Source organism: Symphalangus syndactylus, chromosome 1 (genome assembly GCF_028878055.3).
Source record: "Symphalangus syndactylus isolate Jambi chromosome 1, NHGRI_mSymSyn1-v2.1_pri, whole genome shotgun sequence".
NCBI lineage: Eukaryota > Metazoa > Chordata > Mammalia > Primates > Hylobatidae > Symphalangus > Symphalangus syndactylus.
The window spans coordinates 94,814,579-94,835,332 of NC_072423.2; the positions used below are offsets into that span (position 1 = coordinate 94,814,579).

General features: G+C 55.0%; 2 protein-coding genes across 4 annotated transcripts; one reads left to right on the plus strand and one right to left on the minus strand.

Moving 5' to 3' along the window:
• Window positions 1-3,321: 3,321 nt before the first annotated feature.
• CST6 (cystatin E/M) lies at window positions 3,322-4,957 on the plus strand. Its single transcript, XM_055294363.2, has 3 exons — window positions 3,322-3,762; window positions 4,289-4,414; window positions 4,780-4,957. Exons 1-3 carry the CDS (start codon window positions 3,499-3,501, stop codon window positions 4,861-4,863), a joined length of 474 nt encoding a protein of 157 aa, XP_055150338.1. The 5' UTR covers window positions 3,322-3,498; the 3' UTR covers window positions 4,864-4,957.
• Window positions 4,958-8,147: 3,190 nt separating this feature from the next.
• CATSPER1 (cation channel sperm associated 1) lies at window positions 8,148-17,775 on the minus strand. Of its 3 annotated transcripts, none has more exons than XM_055294386.2 (12): window positions 16,462-17,775; window positions 14,141-14,353; window positions 13,067-13,180; window positions 12,797-12,944; window positions 12,395-12,486; window positions 12,112-12,255; window positions 11,865-11,928; window positions 11,619-11,691; window positions 11,442-11,502; window positions 10,208-10,283; window positions 8,455-8,569; window positions 8,148-8,311 (listed from the first exon to the last, which is right to left on the minus strand). In XM_055294386.2, the coding sequence occupies exons 1-12, from the start codon at window positions 17,672-17,674 to the stop codon at window positions 8,285-8,287; spliced, it is 2,340 nt and encodes a 779-aa protein (XP_055150361.1). In that variant the 5' UTR covers window positions 17,675-17,775; the 3' UTR covers window positions 8,148-8,284. The 3 variants fall into 3 exon arrangements, with proteins under 3 accessions (XP_055150361.1, XP_055150351.1, XP_063499600.1); XM_055294376.2 differs by having other exon boundaries at window positions 10,208-10,316; XM_063643530.1 differs by lacking the exon at window positions 8,148-8,311 and having other exon boundaries at window positions 8,496-8,569; window positions 10,169-10,316.
• Window positions 17,776-20,754: the final 2,979 nt, after the last annotated feature.

A 20,754-nucleotide genomic window follows, 5' to 3' on the forward strand; every position in this document is an offset into this window, starting at 1 on the left:
CCCCTCCCAGGCTTTCAGCTCAGAGTCCTGGCCAGGCGTCACCCTCCTGATCAACTCAAGCTCAGCCAGCACTTCCACAAACTGGAGTCTGTCCCTTTAAGCCAGACACCTGAGGCCTCCAGGAACTTGTGACGGTTCCTTGGAATCCCAGGAAGATGGCAGAGTTGGTTTTCCACAGCTGGGCTGAGGAAGTGACGTGGGTAGCAGGCTGCCAGCTGCCCTGGGCAGTGAGTGACTGCTCTGGTCTAGGTCTCTGTGTGGGAAATCACTTCCTTTTGTGGTCCTGGGATTCTAAGGCCCAGAATCAGGAAGGGAGGGTGACACGCTGGATGTCTACATACAATATCCATCACAGTGACACGCTGGATGCCTACATACAATATCCATCACGGTGACACTCTGGATGCCTACATACAATATCCATCACAGTGACGGCTGCCAGCTGCTCTTTACGTACTGTGACCTAGCACCTCTTCCAAGCCCCAGTGAAGCCCCTGGCGGCTCTAAGCACTGCAACATGTTAGTGCCCCAGGGACAATAAGCCCCTGCCCCGCCAGCAACATGGAATTACAAATACAAACTACACTGAACTCTAAAATGCAGACAAATAATTCCAAGGCCTGCCTGTAATCCCAGCGCTTTGGGAAGCTGAGGTGGGAGGATCTTGTGATCTCTTGAGGCCAGGCATTTGAGACCCACCTGGGCACTACAGTGAGATCCCATCTCTACAAAAAAATGTAAGAATTAGCCAGGTGTGAAAAAAAATTAACCAGGCATGGGGGCATGTGCCTGTGGTCCCAGCTACTTGGGAGGCTGAGATGGGAGGATAGCTTGAAGCCAGGAAGTCAAGGTATGAGCTATGATAGTGCCACTGCACTCTAGCCTGGCTGACAGAGCTCTGTCACAAAAAAAAAAAAAAAAAATCAACAAAATCCAGACTTTTCTCGCATTGACTACTTCAACACTGCTTTTCGTCTGTTCCTTTTTTTTTTTTTTTTTTTGAGACAGGGTCTTGCTATGTCACCCAGGTAGAGTGCAGTGGCACCATCACTGCTCACTGCAGCCTCGACCTCCCAGACTCTAGTAATCCTCCCACCTCAGCCTCCCGAGTAGCTGGGTAGGCGTGCACCACCATGCACAGCTAATTTATTTTAGATTTTTTGGTAGAGACGAGGGCTCACTATGTTGCCCAGGCTGGTCTCAAACTCCTGGCCTCAAGTGATCCTCCTGCTTCCGACTCCCAAAGTCCTGGGATTACAGGTGTGAGCTACTGTGTGATTAATAGATCATCACCTATTAATAATAATAATAGATTATTAATTAATAATCTATTATTAATTATTAGAGTCTTTTTTTTTTTAAGATAGAGTCTTGCTCTGTCACCCAGGCTGGAGTGCAGTGGGTGCCATCTCAGCTCACTGCAACCTCTGCCTCCCAGGTTCCAGTGATTCACCCACCTCAGCCTCCCAAGTAGCTGAGACTACAGGTGTGCACCACCACGCCCAGCTAATTTTTGTATTTTTAGTAGAGATAGGGTGTTGGGAGCTGAAAGGGCCAAAGTGATTGTGACCAACTCAGCATTCCACTGAAGGCTATGTGATCAAACAGCCACCTGTTTATCACAAATGTAGGATGTGGGCAAACTCCCACTGCCCCGCCACCAAAAGGTTTGCTGAGGGCCTCACTCCTTGGCACTGGGCTCCCTGAAGTTATCTACTGAGAAAATTAGTGCCTATTGTTGAAAGGATGCAGTCTCACAAGCCTGCTTTGACCAAACTGCTGACAATTATGTGACATACCTGACAATCACCCCCCCTTTCTCGCTATCTCTTTTGCCTAATAAATACAGAGGGCTGTGTAAAGCTCAGGGCCCTTGTCCACTAGAGGCAAGGTGCCCCCTGACCCCTTCTTCCAAATATACTCTTTTGTCTCTTGTCTTTTATTCCCGCGTTTGCCCGGCTTTGTTCAGTCCCACTAGGTCCGTGCGGGCTACAATGGGGTTTCACCATGTTGGCGAGGCTGGTCTCGAACTCCTGGCCTCAAATGATCTGCCCACCTCGGCCTCCCAAAGTGCTGGGATTACAGGCATGAGCCACCGCGCCTGGCAATTATTGGAGTCTTTAAAAACACAGTCATGGGCCTTGTTTGCTGGTACCTCCAGCACATGCTCACTGTACCCACGGGAGAGCCAGATTCGAAACATCAATATCAGAACAAATTTAGGAGATAAGGTGTCCTTCAGACGAGGGCATGGAGGCTCTGTCTGGGAGGTTGAGGGACTTGCCCAAAGCCGTGCCATCAGTAAGATGGCAGAGCTGACATGACTGACACCCCCTCCTTCTGGGCAGTTTGTGTCCTGTGGGCTCAGTCTGGTTTAAAACCACAGATTTGACTTAGACTGCCAGCACACACAAGGCAGTGTCACCATTTATTTCCCGCCAGTGTCTTTGGGCAAATCCATTTTCCCTTCTCTGTAAAGTGGAGACTTTTTTCTTTTTTTTTTTTTGAGACAGAGTCTCTATCTGTCACCCAGGCTAGAGCGCAGTGGTGCCATTTTGGCTCACTGCAACCTCCACCTCCCAAGTTCAAGCAATTCTCCTGCCTCAGCCTTCTGAGTAGCTGGGAATTCAGGTGCGCGCCACCACGCCTGGCTAATTTTTGTATTTTTGGTAGAGACGGGGTTTCACCATGTTGGCCAGGCTGGTCTTGAACTCCTGACCTCAAGTGATCTGCCCGTCTAGGCCTCCCAAAGTGCTGGGATTACAAGTATGCAAGGGGGAGCCCTCACGACCGGCCTTTTTTTTTTTTTTTTTTTTTTGTCAGCGTCTAGCTCTGTCGCCCGGGCTGGAGTGCAGTGCTGAGATCACGATTCACTGCCTTGAACTCCTTTGCTCAAGTGGTCCTCCCATCTTGGCCTCTCAAAGTGCTGGAATTACAAGCATGCCTAGGCACCTGGCCAGGTAGAAACATTAGTCACTCGCGCTCCAGGAAGGTTGTCAGGCAGCGCTGAGCAGTAATGTGTCCTACTCACCTGCTGTTTATGCAGCACCAGGCCTCTTCTAAGAACTTTACCTGTTTCAGCTCACTGAATCCTCACAACACCCATTGTACAGAAGAGGAAACTAAGGCAGCGAGTGGTTAAGTGACTTCTCCAAGTTCACATAGCTAGGAAATGGTGGCAACAGTAAGAGCCCACGAAGAGCTGTGGTTGGTAGTTCATTCTGGGCAGCCCTCCCGTGAACCGTCCCTGTACTGGCACTTGTTGCTGGGGACCGTCGCTGTCCTCTTCCTCCCCGGGCCAGGTGTGTCCTGGAGGGCAGGGAAGTGTCTTGGCACGCGGGTGCGCGCCGCCCCCTCGGTCTCCTGGGCTCCCTGAACCTCGCAGGACCCCGGAAGCCCCGCCCCAGCTCCGGGCCGCGGGGGCACACCGCGGGCGTCGGGCGGGGCGGCCCAGCAGGTAAAAGCTGCGCGGCCGCGGGCTCGGCACTCACGGCTTTGATGGCTCCGACGGCACTGACGGCCATGGCGCGTTCGAACCTCCCGCTGGCGCTGGGCCTGGCCCTGGTCGCATTCTGCCTCCTGGCGCTGCCCCGCGACGCCCGGGCCCGGCCGCAGGAGCGCATGGTCGGAGAACTCCGGGACCTGTCGCCCGACGACCCGCAGGTGCAGAAGGCGGCGCAGGCGGCCGTGGCCAGCTACAACATGGGCAGCAACAGCCTCTACTACTTCCGAGACACGCACATCATCAAGGCGCAGAGCCAGGTGCGGCGGGCGGGGTGCTGGGAGGGGACACCGGGCCCAGACGGGGGAGGCCACAGGCGCTGCCCGGGCGTGCATGAAGGGGGCCTGAAAGCGCAATCGGGATATTTTCATGCAATATTTTAAAAATCGAATTAATGCTAAAACTCCACCATGGACAACCATCTAAATTTCAAGGAAAGACATAATTAAACCCTGTACTGCACTACCTGCCCTCCTGGCATGCCTGGTCCTAGTCTCTGCCCTGTTGGGGTGGATCGGGGAGGAGGGAAGGCAGGTGGGGACAGTGGGCAGCTGCCTAGATGGGGCATGTCTGATGTCTGCCAAGGCTGCTGGTGGGGTTCAGCCTCCAGGCCTCTCCACCCTCCATCCCCACCAGAACTTCCCCCACCCCCACCCAGGGTCTGAGTCAACCCCTCTCCCTCTCTTCCCACCTGAGTGCCTGGGGGCAACAGGAGAGTATGTCAGGAGGTGAGAAGTGAGGATCAAGGGTCAAGACCCCTGACCTGCCCCTACCCTATGTCCCCAGCTGGTGGCCGGCATCAAGTACTTCCTGACAATGGAAATGGGGAGCACAGACTGCCGCAAGACCAGGGTCACTGGAGACCACGTCGACCTCACAACTTGCCCCCTGGCGGCAGGGGCGCAGCAGGAGGTAACAGCTGGGCTCCTCCAGCCCTAGCCCTCCCCAGAGCCTCAAGCACTCAGGTTGTCCATCCTGAACTGGTTTGGCTGGACACGTAGATGTCTAGATGTCTGGCTGAACCTGTCGTCCTTCTGGATGAGTCAGCCTCTGGGCCAAGATGGGGTGCAGAAAGGAAGCTGGGGCTTCCCTCGGGAATGGGGAAGTTGGCTACCAAGATCTGGAGTCTAGCCCCAGACATGTGGCTTGACATCCGTTGGGTCAGTGATTGTCCCTCTCTTGGCCTGGAGCGGCCTGGCAGGCAGAGGGCTGGCTGCTGGGAGGAGACAGGTCGAGGCTGGGCTCACCCCTCCTTCTCTCCCATATTCTCTCTACAGAAGCTGCGCTGTGACTTTGAGGTCCTTGTGGTTCCCTGGCAGAACTCCTCTCAGCTCCTAAAGCACAACTGTGTGCAGATGTGATAAAGCACAACTGTGTGCAGATGTGATAAGTCCCCAAGGGCAAAGGCCATTGGGTTTGGGGCCATGGTGGAGGGCACTTCAGGTCCATGGGCCATATCTGTCACAATAAATGGCCAGTGCTGCTTCTTGCATTGGTTTCTTCTAAGTGCTTCGCTTCCGCCCCCATCGCCCACTCCCACTTCTGGCAGCTCCCAGCTCCCCAGCCCAAGCTGAAAGGTCACCCTGCCACCTGCAGCAGAGCTGCTGCTGTCCCAGCCCAGACAGTGCTGAAGGTGTAGGACTGAGCCTCCAAATGTGGAGCCCCCCAAACACCCCAGCATCACAGGCATAGAGGAACAAACCTTAGAGCCCCCCGACATAGCCAGAGACTCCCAATATTCTCAGAGGTCGGGGTGGGGGCAGACTCACAGAGGAGGGGCGATGGCCTGAGATAAGAACAGGGCCAGCTGCCTGGGAGCACTCTGAGGAGGAGTCTGTGCTCTGCTCCCGCTCAGCCCCAGGAGGAGCTCATGGGTGGCATGTGGGGCTTCAACCAGGCAATGTCCTCACCCAGGACACTGAGCTCCCAGCCTATAAAGATTCCTCCACCTGCATGTGGCCCAACGATGGCAGAGTCCCTGCAGGCCAAGAGACCATGAGGGCTAGGACAGTGCCTCTCAGTCCATGCTGTGGGCTCCACACCACAAGGACGCCTCTCATGCCTTGCCCTGGGCAAGACGCCCGAAAGGGGCTAGACTGGGAGCCCTAGAGGGACAGAGCTTGTCTACAGCCCACAGGAGGGGTGAGGGGACAGATTCAACGTAATGTCATTTAAAGAAAACAGCATTGAGGCTGGGTGCAGTGGCTCACGCCTGTAATCCCAGCACTTTGGGAGGCTGAGGTGGGCAGATCACAAGGTCAGGAGATAGAGACCATCCTGGATAACACAGTGAACCCTCGTCTCTACTAAAAATACAAAAAATTAGCTGGGCGTAGCGGTGGGCACCTGTAGTCCCAGCTACTCGGGAGGCTGAGACAGGAGAATGGCGTGAACCTGGGAGTCAGAGCTTGCAGTGAGCTGAGATTGTGCCACTGCACTCCAGCCTGGGCGACAGAGCCAGACTCTGTCTCAAAAAAAAAAAAAAAAAAAAGACCAGCCTGGCCAACATGGTGAAACCCCGTCTCAACTAAGAATACAAAAATTATCTGGGTGTGGTGGCGGGTGCCTGTAATCTCAGCTACTCGGGAGGCTGAGGTAGGAGAATCGCTTGAATCCAGGAGGCAGAGGTTGCAGTGAGCTGAGATCGCACCACTGAACTCCAGTCTGGGAGACAGAGCGAGACTCCATCTCAAAAAAAAAATAAAGAAAGAAAGAAAGAAGAAGAAAACAGCATTGCAACAATTGCACATTTGAATTTGTGGCTGCAATTCATACCCCCCCATACATATACACACGCACACACCCAAAGCACAACACGCCAGACATACACACACAGACACCCACAGCACACACTCAGGTGCTGGCAGATATCACATGCATACCCAGAGAAACACAGCCTAGCAACTCACAAGCACAGAAGCCACACACCCTAGAGAAACAACCTGGAGATGTACATACAAAACTCAAACACAACCCAAGGACCCACATGCCACACCCAGAGGTTCCTCAGATGCACAAGCACACACCCACACTTGGGATATGGGCCTTGGGGGCGCTAGGTGTCGGCACCATCAGGCCCAGGCAGGCAGCACCGCAGTGGCTGCGGAGAGCATCCCATGGCCCTTCCTTTCTGACAAGGCCTCACACCCTGCTTGTGCCTGCCTGGTCCCCTGCCCAAGGCTGGGGCCTAATAAGCAGCAGCCCCAGCTCCCAGGCCCTGCCGTCGGCCTTCGGAGGCCAGATTGGGGTAGAGACAGGGAAATGGGAAGTAGACCCTGGGTCCCACCTGGGAGTGAGAAGCTGAGGGGTGGCATTTGACAGGAGCTGGGGACCCAGGAGACGACATCCAGCCCTGCTTCTGCTCAAGCTTGTCAGATGTGGCAGCTCAGACAGCCCAGGGTGTGTGTGAGGCCTGCTGCTTGGAAGGGCTCCCATGTGCCACCAAGCAGGAGATCCTAGCATGGGGCAGGCACAGGGTGGGTGGCAGGAAATGCCTGCTGAATGAATGTGTGAGGTGGTGGAGAGAAGCAAGGCCCAGAGACGCCTGCCCGGTGACCTCTCCGCCCCTGGAATCTGCGCCCGAATCCCAGATGGCATTTCCTCTGCATAGTCTCTTCCTGGGCCCTGGGCCAGCCAGTGCCTTCCGCCAGACCAGGGAGGGGAGGTGCTTCTTCTGTCCTGGGACCCTGGAAGCTCCAGCACTGACTGGTCTGGCCCAGAGATGGGAGGGTTGGCAAAAAACTATTGCCCTTCAGCTCCCGCTCCTGACTCCCTCCGGCCTGAACTGCACCTTGGATTGCCTCTACTAGAGGGGAGATGGCTGTTGCAGATAATGGAAAACCCTCCACTCAACGAGAGACCCCTGGGGCCAGGGTGAGGCTTGAACTTGACTCAGTGCTAGGTCTCCAGCACCCAGCATAGGCCAGTGTCCTACTGTCACCCCCAGTCATGGGGACAGGGGCTCTGGACATCCAGCCTAGGCTCAGGCTATCAGTCGGGGAGGTCATCTAAGTCCTAGAGCAGGCAGTGGGGCACAGCCTTCAGCCTCATTCCCTGCTTCCCTCTCCCAGCAGCAGGGTCCTCCACACATCCCTGCCCGCCCCTTGCCCTGAGGCCAGAAGGACTTGAGCAGCCCCGACTCCACCTCCCCTCAGTGGGGCTCTAGAGTCTGACCCCAGAAAGGGCAGGATATGGCAATGACCTCCGACCTCTGGGTTCATGATATCCCCGTCCGGTTGGTGCTCTTCTACTGGAGCTGAGGGTCCTGGCAGGATTGAGTTCCTGGGCTCTGAGTCCCCATTCCTAGAGCCCATTGGGCCCCCAGGCCCTGGTAACCCTGGGGTGTTCAGGCCTATTCTTTTTCTCCTGACACTTGGGCCAGATGGGCCTTCCTCCCCAAAGCAGGGTTACTGCCTCCTCAGCCCTCCCGGCACCGCCGGCACCTGAGCTCAGCCCACGTTCTGCTTCATCCCTCCAGCTGCTGCTAATGCCCTGCTGGGCTGAGCTAGCATGTGGGCCTTGGTAGGGCTGGAGGGGATTCAAGAGCAGCCCCTTTCACATGCAACACCGGCACACACTCGTTCGTGCGTGTGCACCAATTCCCTTCCCTGCGCCTTGGCCTACCCAGTGAGGACGTGGAGCCTCCTGGGGTTTAAAAACTCTGTTGGGGCCCCTGCTCTGCAGGGCCCGGAAATCATTCCAGCAGATCTGGGGACCCGTCCCAGTGCACCCAGGTGGGCAGACTGCCAGGGGCTGAAGTCCGTATCTGTTGTTCTCCTGGGGTCAATTCCTGAAGTCCTCTTCTCCAGCCTGCAGGGGTTAGTGGGGCACGGGTGGGTGAATGAGCCAGACTCTGCCCTCCCCAATCCCCATGGGAGTTACTCGGAGACATTTCTGGCTACAAGCCCCTGGGGTTCCCCTCACCGGCCCCTTCTGGCTCCTGCCTGGTTCACCTCAAATGTGGTGTCCACAATCTCATCGATGACGGCTGCCTGAGAGCGGAACTTCTGCTGCTCCTGCTCCACGCTTGCCACCAGCTGCAGGTAATGGAACAGAAGCTCCTGCTGCCTGTGGGTGGAGTGGGGGTCGCAGAGATAGGGGCTGGGCTGACCTGCTGGCTGGGCCTACTGGACCCCAGAACCACCCAGAGGCTCTTCTTACCTACCTCCTCCCCACAAAATTTATATGACTGCAGACCTCCATTTCCAGGAGGTCTCCATTTCCAGATACGAGAAAGCGCCCAAGTCTGCCTGTAGTGCAGGGGCTTCTGGCTTTATATTCCTAACCGCCCATCCCTCCACCCACTCATTTGTCTGCCCCATTCCTCCCCATACGCCCACTCTACCATCCGCCCATCCATCCACCCACCTCCTTATCCAGTCACTCACCCAACCGGCCCTCCAGCCACTCACAACTCACCTCCCCCTCCATCCACCTGCTCTTCCCTGTAGCCACCCCCCACCCACCCATTGACACCTTCACCGTGCTGTGTAGTCAGTCATCCACCTGTCCCTCCACCCACTCATCCGCCCACCACATTACCCATTTTCCCATTCACACCCTCCCCACCATCTTGTCAACCCATTCATCAAAGAACACTGGAAACAATGAACACAGCAAGGGGCTCCAAGGAGATGGAGATGAACGAGAGACAGCTTGCCCTCAGAGCCAGACAGCTGCTGACACTTTGAGTCGTGAAGTTGGGTTCTGAGGGGCCCAGAGGAGGGAAACCTCGCCCGGTGCTGAGGGCCTGGAAAGATTTCCAGAGGCAGCATCAATGAGCTGAGTTTGAAAGATAAGTGAGAGGCCAGGCACGGTGGCTCAGCCTGTAATCCCAACACTTTGGGAGGTTGAGGCAGGTGGATCATTTGAGGTCAGGAGTTCGAGACCAGCCTGGCCAACATGGTGAAACCCTGTCTCTACTAAAAAAATACACACACACACACACACACACAAATAGCTGGGTGTGGTGACATGTACCTGTAATCCCAGCTACTCGGGAGGGTGAGGTGGGAGAATCGCTTGAACCCAGGAAGCGGAGGTTGCAGTGAGCCTAGATTGTGCCACTGCACTCCAGCCTGGGTGACAGAGTGAGACCCTGTCTCAAAAAAAAAAAAAAGAAAGAAAAGAAAGAGAAAGATATATGAGGGTTTACCAGGCTCGGGCAGGGCTCCTGGTGCTCCAAGGCCTGGCTCCCCAGGGACAGCATGAGTCCCCAGATGTTCTGGCCCAGCTGGCCACTCAAGTGGACAGGAATGGAGGTTGAGCATCTGACTTCCAGGCCTTGATCTAAGCTGTTCCTCCAACAGCCTCATTATCCCTCCACTTGGCTGAGGTCTACTCATTCTCCAGGGCCCAACACAGGTCTTTAGAGGTGGGGTCCTCATGGGCAGGGGCTGAATCTGTGTCCTCTTTGGGTCCCTGGAGCCCTCACAGGGCCCAGACCTGATAAAGGTTGGGGATGGTTCTGGGATGAAGGAATGGGTGGAATCCCTGCTGCTGGGATTAGCCAGGTGGCACACACACCTCTGGATGTGCAGAAGCCACCCAGGATCTCCTCGTTGCACCCACAAGTTCATCCACAAGCATCAGCGCTCCATCCCCTTCTAGAGGGGCAGGCAATGTCTCTTTCTCTCCCAGCCCTCCAGCCAGGCCCCCAGGCCTCACCCTTAGACCCCAGGCCTCGCTCCCTTCCTGTCTCCTCACTTCTCAGTCATGGTCCCAAACTTTTTCTCGATGAGCTGCTTCAGCATGGTGCCTTCACTCGCCACCTCTTTGGGCTCTGGATGTAGAGAAAGAAGGGTGAGGTCAAGGCCTGGATTTGGAGAGGAGGCAGAGGAACCCCATGTGTCAGGACGATAAGGGCTAAAGGAGTTTCTGGCCAGGCTGCTCCAGGAGGTTGCTTCTCCAGGCGTGCAGCACGATGCAGTTCCCTTTGTTTGTTTGCCCGTCCAGCACCCACCCCAATTCTGGAAGAAGTGCCCCAGTTTTCCTGAGGAACAAATCACTTCTATCCCCTTTCAGTCCATGTCCTTTGGCTGAGGTTAGCCCCACCCCCAGCTTCAAGGACAGGTAACTTAGGCCTGGCCAATTAGAACATTTTTTTTTCTTTTTTTTTGAAGGAGTCTCACTCTGCCGCCCAGGCTGGAGTGCCGTGGCGCAACCTCGGCTCACTGCAACCTCTGCCTCCCAGGTTCAAGTGATTCTCCTGCCTCAGCCTCCCGAGTAGCTGTGATTACAGGTGCCCACCACCATGCCCAGCTAATTGTTGTATTTTTAGTAGAGACAGCGTTTCACCATGTTGGCCAGGCTGGTCTCGAACTACTGACCTCATGTGATCCGCCCGCCTCAGCCTCCCAAAGTGCTGGGATTACAGGCATAAGCCACCGTGCCTGGCCCCAAGTAGGTCTTTTAAGATTTGACAAGCACAGTCAGGCGTGGTGGCTCACGCCTGTAATCTCAGCACTTTGGGAGGCTGAGGTGGGAGGATCATCTGAGGTCAGGAGTTCGTTTGAAATCAGCCTGGCCAACATGGTGAAACCCCATCTCTACTAAAAAATACAAACAAAAAAAAAAAAGTAGGCGAGTGTGCTGGCGCACGCCTGCAGTCTCAGCTACTCAGGAGGCTGAGATGGAAGGATTACTTGAGCCTGGGAAGCATAGGTTGCAGTGAGCAGAGATGGCAGCACCACACTCCAGCCTGTGCGACAGAGCAAGACTCCATCTCAAAAAAAAAAAAGATTTGACAAGCAGTTTAACTGGCTTTGGCTTTGGGAGGATTGTTCTAGAGTCCTCTGGACTAAAGTCCTCCTGAGTCTCAAGTTCTAAAACTCTAAAACTGAGTCTGGAATTCTGTGACTGTGGAAGGAGGTTAGGGGGATGGAGAGACTGGTCCCCACTGAGGACTGGCAGGTGGGGCCAGGGCGGGCCAGGCCCATACCTGCAGCTCTGAGCTCCGTCAGTGAGTCTTCCAGCAGCTTCTCTTGGATCTGGGCGGCCCTCTGGGAAGAAGAGGCCTCAGATCTGCCAGAGTCCCAGGCCTGCTCAACCCTGGAGCCCCCTGGCCTCGCTCCTCCAGCTTCCTGATCTGGTCCACCTGTCCCACCCCACTTGGTACCTCCTGCTTCGCTTTCTCGAGGCCTTTGAACAGCGCCGTCTGGAAGCTATCCACCAGGACGGTAATCACCAGGCTGGGGAGGGGGACAGGGGTGTGCCCTCAGCGAGGAGGCCAGAGGAGAGGGGCACCCTGTACTTCCTGTGTGTTCAGCATGGCATGACCAGGGTGAGAGGGCTGGGGTAAGGGTCCTGGGGGGAGGAGGAAGCGGGGGTGGTGCTGGGCAGCAGAGCAGGGGCGTGTCCTCACTTGAGGAAGATGAAGTACTGGATGATGATGTAAATTATGAGGATGGGAATGATGTACCAGGCGCCTAGGGGGAGCAGGCCAGAGGGCACAGTCAGGCTGTGCTCGCCACCCCCAACCACGACCCGCTCCCTTCCCACACCCTGACATGCAGGCATCAGAAGCCCCACTTTGCGGATGGGGTCACTGAGCCCTGGCCGGTCCACCCCGCCAATCCCCAGCCCTCCCTGCAGCCTGGGGCCTGCCCTACCCTGGGCACGGCTGTCCATGTAGATGAGGGACCAGTCATCCAGCGTGAGCAAGGTGAAGAGGGTGAAGATGGTGGTGAAGATGTTCTGGAAGCGCTTGGGGTCAGATTTGTGGAATAGTGCCCGGAGGACCGCGGAGAAGAGGACTGGCTGTTCAGGGCCAAACTCAGCTCTCGGGTGCTATCCCCGCCCCAGCGCCCGTCGTCCTGCCCCATCCCTGCTCCCCGCACCCCTCTCACCGCGGCCCCTCAGGCCCCCACCCCAGCCCCTGCGGCACCAGGATACAGAGGCAGGTAAACATGAGGATGAGGATGGCTGCGATGGACGGCAACGACTGGCCCAGGGTCCCTGTCACTTCCTGGACGCTGGTCAGGAAGCTGTGGGCAGAAGGAGCGGGGACTGAGTCATCGGTGGGGGGCGGGGGTGTGTGTCTGTGCCCAGCAGCCACAGCTGGCGCTGAAGGCAGGAGGCTCCTGACTTGTTGGTGACTTGGGTGAGTCCTGGCCCCTCTCTGGAAAAATGAAGGGGCTGATTCCAGCGCATGGCAGGAGGCAGAAGCAGGCTGGGGTCAGCAGCCCCCTGCGCCCCCATCCCTTGAGCAGGTCACAGTGGATTTCTTGGGGGCCCCTGTCTGTGTCCCCTCTTCCTTTGGAGTCCCCACCCCAGGTGGGAGCCGTGGCCACCTACCTGAGCCTCCGCAGGACCCGGAATGCCCTCAGGGCCCGCAGGCTCTTGAAGACCTTGAGGATCCGGAAGAGGCTTTGGTGGTAGATGGCGAAGGAGTGGGTCTGCATCAGCAAGAAGTCCAGCATGGCCATGGCCATAATGAAGAAGTCTGAGGGCACGGGGTGCCTGAGCCTGGCGGGCTTCCAACGCCAGCGCCCCCTACGCCATCCTTCTCTCCTCCCGAGCCTCCCCCAGACTAAACACACACAGCCTGGCCCCGGCCCCACCCACCCAAATTGTTCCAGAAGTCATAGAAGTACGAGAGGCCCAGGGCAATGATCTTGAGCACGGCTTCCACCACGTAGATGCAGAAGAATATGGAGTCCAAGGCCATGAAGTACCACTCTGCAGGGACACAGGGGTGCGCTCAGAGCTGTCCCCAGCACCCAGTAACCTCTCTCTCCTCAGCATGAGCCTCACACAAGCCCGGATTCCCAGGCTCTCCCCGGCTCTGCGTAAGCAGCTGCGCGACTTCACTACTGCTGTGTCTCAGTTTTCTTGTCTTTAAAATGGGGATAATTGTGTCTGGGAGCAGTGGCTCACACCTGTAATCCCAGCACACTGGGAGGTTGAGGCGGGCGCATCACTGGAGGCCAGGAGTTTGAGACCTGCCTGGCCAACATGGTGAAACCCTGTTTCTACCAAAAATACAAAAATTAGCTGGGCATGGTGGTGGGCACCTGTAGTCCCAGCTACTTGGGAGGCTGAGGCAGGAGAATCACTTGAACCTGGGAGGCGGAGGTTGCAGTGAGATCGCGCCACTGCACTCCAGCCTGGGCGACAGAGCGAGACTCCGTCTAAAATAAAATACAATAAAATGGGAATAATTGAAGTCCACTCAATAGAGTTGTGAGCATTAAATGCATGAACATAAGCGAAGTGCTTAGAATGGAGCCTGAGACAGCGAGCCGGGCAGCTCCTGTCCTTCACCCTGCTCCATGGCGTTGGAAGGCCCAGCCTTCCCTGGCCTTCCACCCTCGCCCCTCCGGGGCTTACTCGGGCTCCTGGCTCGGGCTCCAGGTGCCCGCCCGCCCTCAGCCGCACATTTGGAGCAGATGCGCCCCCTAGTGGCTGCGGCGCGAACAGCACCGCCTCCCGCCTAGCTGGTCCTTCTGTCTCGGGCCGGCAGACCTCAGCGGGGTGTTTCTGAGACGCTCTCTAACACTGGGCAAGGCCATCTACTTCCCAGGGGTGCGGATCAAGTGAGCTGAGTCCTATAAACCGCCTGGCACTGGATCAGGCCCACGAAGGTCCTGGAACAGCATCGGTGGCTTCTCCATGGGAACAGGACTCCCTGGCTCTTACCGCCCCGGATCTCGACTTCAGCGAAGGTCTGGGTCACCAGCATGATGGTGTTGAGGCAGACGACGAAGAAGATGAAAGTTTCAAAGGCCAGGGATTGGGTCAGGTTCCGGATCATTTCCCGGAAGCCCTGAATGAGGAAGGTTAGCTTTTCCCACAGCCACTGGAAGAGATTGGTAGAGTGTCCCTTCTTGTGGGTCCGCTGGAGCCGGCCAGCTGAAAGGAACAGGGCCAGAAAGTCAAGTGTGTGCAAGGCGGGCCACGAGGTCCCAGGCACCCCTCAGCCTGGCTCAGCGTCCACGGTCACTCCTGCCTGCTTGCCGGCCCTCTGCCTCCCGGGTTCAAGCAACTCTCGTGCCTCAGCCTCCCAAGTAGCTGGGACTACAGGTGCCTGCCACCACGCCCGGCTAATTTTTGTATTTTTGGTAGAAACAGAGTTTCACCATGCTGACCAGGCTGGTCTCAAACTCCTGGCCTCCAGGGCTTCCACCACATAGATGCAGAAGAATATGGAGTCCAAGGCCACGAAGTACCACTCTGCAGGGACACAGGGGTGCGCTTAGGGCTGTCCCCAGCACCCAGTGCCCTCTCTCTCCTCAGCATGAGCCTCACACAAGCCCGTATTCCTAGGCTCTCCCTGGCTCTGCGTAAGCAGCTGCGCGACTTCACTACTGCTCTGTGTCTCAGTTTTCTTGTCTTTAAAATGGGGATAACTGTGGCTGGAAGCAATGGCTCACACCTGTAATCCCAGCACTTTGGGAGGTTGAGGTGGGCGGATCACTGGAGGCCAGGAGTTTGAGACCAGCCTGGCCAACAAATCCCCAACAGGCTGATCCTGTGCCTTCTGTGGCAGAGGCCAGCCTGTTGGGGATTTGGAGTTGGCTTCTGGGGATCCTGAGGGCTCCCACTCCTATGCCTCCACGCCTTTCTTTGCTCACGTGGTAACTTACACATGGAAAACCCACCCTCCTCATCATCCCATCCTCTTGGTAAACTTATCCTCTCCCTTTTAGGTCCTGATGAAATGTTCCCTCCTCTGGGCTGCCTTTCCTGTCCCCATTCAATAACACACTTGCCCCTCTCTGCTTGTTCCTGAGACTGTTGTCATATTTTGTTTGTTGTTGTTGTTTTCTGAGATGGAGTCTCGCTCTGTCGCCCAGGCTGGAGTGCGGTATCGCGATCTCAGCTTACTACAACCTCTGCCTCCCAGCTTCAAGTGATTCTTCTGCCTTACCCTCCCGTGTGGCTGGGATTACAGGCACGCACCACCACACCCAGCTAATTTTTGTATTTTTTTGGTAGAGACAGGGTTTCGCCATATTGGCCAGGCTGGTCTCCAACTCCTGACCTCAAGCAATCTACCCACCTTGGACTCCCAAAGTGTTGGGATTACAGATGTGAGCCATCGCACCCGGCCTATTTGTTTTGTTTGTTTTTTGTTTTTTGTTTTTTTTCTACGGAGTCTTGCTCTGTCACCCCGGCTGGAGTACAGTGGCACGATCTCGGCTCACTGCAACCTCTGCCTCCTGGGTTCAAGCAATTCTCCTGCCTCAGCCTCCCGAGTAGCTGGGATTACAGGTGCGCACCACTACGCCCAGCTAATTTTTGTATTTTTTTGGTAGAGACGGGATCTCACCATGTTGGCCAGGCTGGTCTCGAACTCCTGACCTCAAGCAATCCGCCCGTCTCGGCCTCCCAAAGTGCTGAGATTACAGGCGTGAGTCACCGCGCCTGGCCTGTTGTCATGTTTATTGAACTACTAGGAAGAAAGTTTGGTGGAGTATGAGCTAAAGGCCATGGTCCCTCCTTGCCCTCCAATAAGGCCCTCATTCAGGCATTAGTTCCTAATCTCTGTCCTCAAGCAGCTCACAGGTGAGTGGGAGAAATCTGGACAGATAGGATCCACCGTGGTAAATGTTCTGAGGAAGGCAGGCCCCGAGCACAGGATGATCTGTGGTCAGCTAAGTGACCACCCCTAGTCTTGGGTCCTTCGAGGGCAGCGACTGTGTTGAATTTTTCCCTGAGCTGCCATGGCCCAGGCAGGCCACGCACCCACATTGGATGAGTATCAATGTTTGACTGGTGGACATATGAATAAATAAGGCAGTGACTGAATGAACAAACACCTCATGGCCTAAAGAGGTGCATAATTCAAGGAATAAAAGATGGGACCATGAACATTCAGGAGAGTGAATAGCCAGTGGGGGACCTGTGCAGGAGAGTTGGGCCTTACGATCTGCGGAAGGTCAGTGCGGGGCTGAGATCAGGTCTGGATCCTGCGCCAGGCAGCAGGAGTTGGCATGGGGGCCCCAGCAAAGACTCACTTTTGCGTTTCCGAAATTGCCCCTCTTTGCCCCAGTCTTCTGAATCTTTGGTGGAGATATCCTGGGCATGGACTTTTTTGGACATCTGGGTGACACGTGAGTGGATTGTGCTGGCGAACTGAGTCATACTGTGAGCCGAGCCCCGTGGGTGTGCCACATGAGAGGGGAAGGCTCCTGTACGAGAAGCAGCAGGGCCGGGGGCATCGTGAATCAGGCTCCGGGACGTGTGTGGGACAGAGAGCTGGGAAGTGCTCTGGACGTAGTCCCTGTACTGGTAGTCGCCATGGAGGTAACTGGAATGATGCACGCCGTGGTGGTCTCGGTGCTGATGGTGGTCTCGGTGCTGATGGTAGTCTCGGTGCTGGTGGGCCCGGTGGTAGTGGTGCTGTGTGTGGTGGGGATGCTCGCCATGGTGGTACTCACTGGGGTGGTGATCACCTTGGTGGTACTCGCTGTGATAGTCAGATATCCCATGCTGGTAGGACCCCACGGAGGAATGAGGGGAAAGTGTCTCTCCGTGATGAGGAGACCTTCCATGCTGGTGGGCTTCATGATGACGGGACCTGCCATGGTGGGGGACTTGGCGATGCTGGGACTCATCATGTTGGAGCCCGCTAAGGTGGGAAGCCTCGCTGTGGTGGAAGGACTCACGGTAGGGATTGGGTCCATGGGGCAGGTAGGACCCACCATGGTTGGAAGCTTCGCTGTGGTGGGGCACGCCAGAGGAATAGTGGGATAAATTCTCACCGAGATATTGGGGTCTGCCATGGTGAGACCCCCTATGGTAATGGGAGTCACTCTGCTGATGGAACCCACTGTATTGGGACCCATCATGATGCCTCCTGCCATCATGTTGGAGCTCATCATGGTAGTCCTCACCGTAGGAATGGTGGGAGGGGACGGCGCCTTGCGAGGGAGCCAGGCCAAAGCCTGTGGGGCCATGGGCTCTGCCATGATTCCGTGCCTCGCTGTGGTGGTGAGATTGGTGGACAGGGGAGGACAAGGCTTGGTCGTGGAAGTCTTGGAACTCCGGAGGGTGGCGAGATTCACCACGTTGGTGGGGCATGCCGTGATGGTGCAACTCGTGATGGTGGAGAGCTCTGCTGTGGCCTGGCCTGTGGTGTGGGGGTGATGAGTGAGAGCAAGAGAACCTATCTGCGTTATTGGTGTCTGCCTCATTCTGAGCCTTTTCAGGCACTGAGTTTTGATCCATGACTGTGCTGGGAACTCTGGAGTGAACAGAGCTCAAGACCTGGGCCCAACAGGCCCTGCCTGGATTTCCCTTCTTTCCTGAGCCGAGCTCAGTGCAGACTGTGGCACTGGGCTTCCAGAAAGGCCTGACTATTCTCGTGGAACTCTCCCCTCTATGATGTCACCAGCAGGCCAGGGCCTCATTCCCAAATGCCTCTTCCTGGGCTACAGTTCGGAATCAAGAATTATTGTGTCAAACTCCTTCATTGTAAATGAGGAAACCGAAGTCAAGAAAAGGGAAGGACTGGACCAAGGTGACCCCATAGGTCACTGGCAAAGCTGGACAAAGAAGTCCATGGGGGCGCCATGGCTTCATCAGCTACTTTAGCCCTGTTGTTGGAAAGAAAATGATCCAAGTGGTCCAGTCTCCAGTCCCATCTAGAGATCAGCTGGCTCTGGGGTGAAGACTGCCTGACTCCCTCATAAGTAGGTGTGTGACCTTGGGCTTGTTGCTGAACTTTCCCATGCCTCAGTTTCTTCCTCTGTAAAATGGGAATAATAACACCTAGCCCACAGGATCAAAAAAGTTAAGATATGTAAGCCTTATAGTAACAGCATAATACATGGTTTTTGTTGTTGTTGTTTGTTTGTTTGTGTCTTTGTTTGTTTTTGAGATGCAGTCTTGCTCTGTCGCCCAGGCTGGAGTGCAGTGGCACGATCTCGAATGACTGCAACCTCCGCCTCCCAGGTTCACGCCATTTTCCTGCCTCAGCCTCCCAAGTTGCTGGGACTACAAGCACCCGCCACCGTGCCCGGCTAACTTTTTCTATTTTTAATAGAGACGTGTTAGCTAGGATGGTCTTGATCTCCTGACCTTGTGATCCGCCCATCTCGCCCTTCCAAAGTGCTGAGATTACAGGCGTGAGCCACCGCTCCCGGCCTATGTTTTTTTTTTTTTTTTTTTTTTTTTTTTTTGAGACAGTCTCACTGTCACCCAGGCTGGAGTGCAGCGGCACGATCTCCACTCACAGCAATCTCTGCCTCCCGGGTTCAAGTGATCCTCGTGCCTTAGCCCCCCGGAGTAGCTGGGATTACAGGCACCCACCACCATACCCTACCCTGGCTAATTTTTTTTTTTTTTTGAGACAGAGTCTCACTCTGTCACTAGGCTGGAGTGCAGGGGCGCAATCTCGGCTCACTGCAATCTCTGCCTCCCGGGTTCAGGCAATTCTCCTGCCTCAGCTTTCCTAGTAGCTGGGACTACAGGTGTGCACCACACCCAGCTAATTTTTGTATTTTTAGTAGAGACAGGGTTTCATCATGTTGACGAGGCTGCTCTCGAACTCCTGACCTCAAATGATCCACCCACCTCACGCTCCCTAAGTGCTGGGATTTCAGGTGTGAGCCACCATGCCTGGCCAATACATGTTAATTGGCATTATTATTCTCTTCTTGATCGTGGAAACTCCCTTTTAGGGTTATTACCAAAATAAAACTATCAGCCATCATTTATTGAGGACTGCTTCATACACATTTTGTTTTCTTTCTTTTTTTGAGACAGAGTCTTGCTCTGTCGCCTAGGGTGGAGTGTAGTGGCATGGTCTCAGCTCACAGCAACCTCCACCTCCTGAATTCAAGCAATTCTCCTGCCTCAGTCTCCCAAGTAGCTGAAAGTGCAGGCATGCACCACTACTCCCAGCTAATTTCTTTTGTATTTTTAATAGAGGCAGGGTTTCACCCTGTTGGTCAGGCTGGTCTTGAACTCCTGACCTCAAACAATCTGCCTGCCTCGACATCCCAAAGTGCTGGGATTACAGCCGTGCGCCACCGTGCCCGGCCCATACACATTTAATTTAATCCTCACAATAGCCCCACGTGGTAGATATTGTTTATCCCCATTTGACAGACAAAGGTGCTGTGGCTCAGAGAACATAAATGAGTTGCTTGATGAATGAAAACTTACCGTCAGTGCTATCTCACTCCAAGTCTGTATCTGTAACGTTCATGCTGTCATGTTTTCCTCCTGGAATCCACTGCAGAGCTTGCCCTGTATGCTGAATTCATTTGTGCACAGCGCAGCTCTTCTGGAAGCTTATGGGTCTCAGCTTCTTGAGTGCTTGGTCAGAGCCATGTCCATGGTGGCTACTGGGTTCCCAGTGATGAAAGAGACACGGCTCCTGTTTTACGGAGCTCACTATCTGTTGCCAGCAGCAGACAATTTGTGTGGGCCAGGCGTGGTGGCTCACACCTGTAATCCCAGCACTTTGGGAGGCCAAAGAAAAGAAAAACACCTGAGCTCAGGAGTTTGAGACCAGCCTGGGCAACATGGTGAAACCCTGTCTCTACTAAAATACAAAAAATTAGCTGGATGTGGTGGTGTGCGCCTGTAGTCCTAGCTGCTTGGGAACTTGGGAGGCTGAGGCACAAGAATTGTTTGAGCCCAGGAGGCGGAGGTTGCAGTGAGCTGAGATCGCACCATTCCAACAAGAGCAAAACTCTGTCTCAAAAAAAAAAAAAAAAGAAAGAAAGAAAGGGAAAAAAAAAAGAGAAGACTCTGCCCTGAGAGAGAACAACAACCTCACATGTTGATGACATGACCTCTGATACTGAACAGGTTTTCATTTCTGTTTTCTTGATAATAAACTGAAAAACAACTTGCTCTTTTTTTTTTTGAGACGAAGTCTTGCTCTGTCGCCCAGGCTGGAGTGCAGTGGCGCGATCTTGGCTCACTGCAAGCTCCGCCTCCCAGGTTCACGCCATTCTCCTGGCTCAGCCTCCCGAATAGCTGGGACTACAGGTGCCCGCCACCACGCCTGGCTAATTTTTTTTTGTATTTTTAGTAGAGACGGGGTTTCACCGTGTTAGCCAGGATGGTCTCGATCTCCTGACCTTGTGATCCGCCCGCCTTGGCCTCCCAAAGTGCTGGGATTACAGGCGTGAGCCACTGTGCCCGGCCACAACTTGATCTTTATCCTGGCTGATGAGTCAACTGATTTCACCAATAAAATGGTGAATGCTTACCACGCTATAGCACTAGTAAGATCTATAAATGGTCAGCATGATCATCAAAAAAATGTTTCAGCTTTCCCAAACAAACAAAAA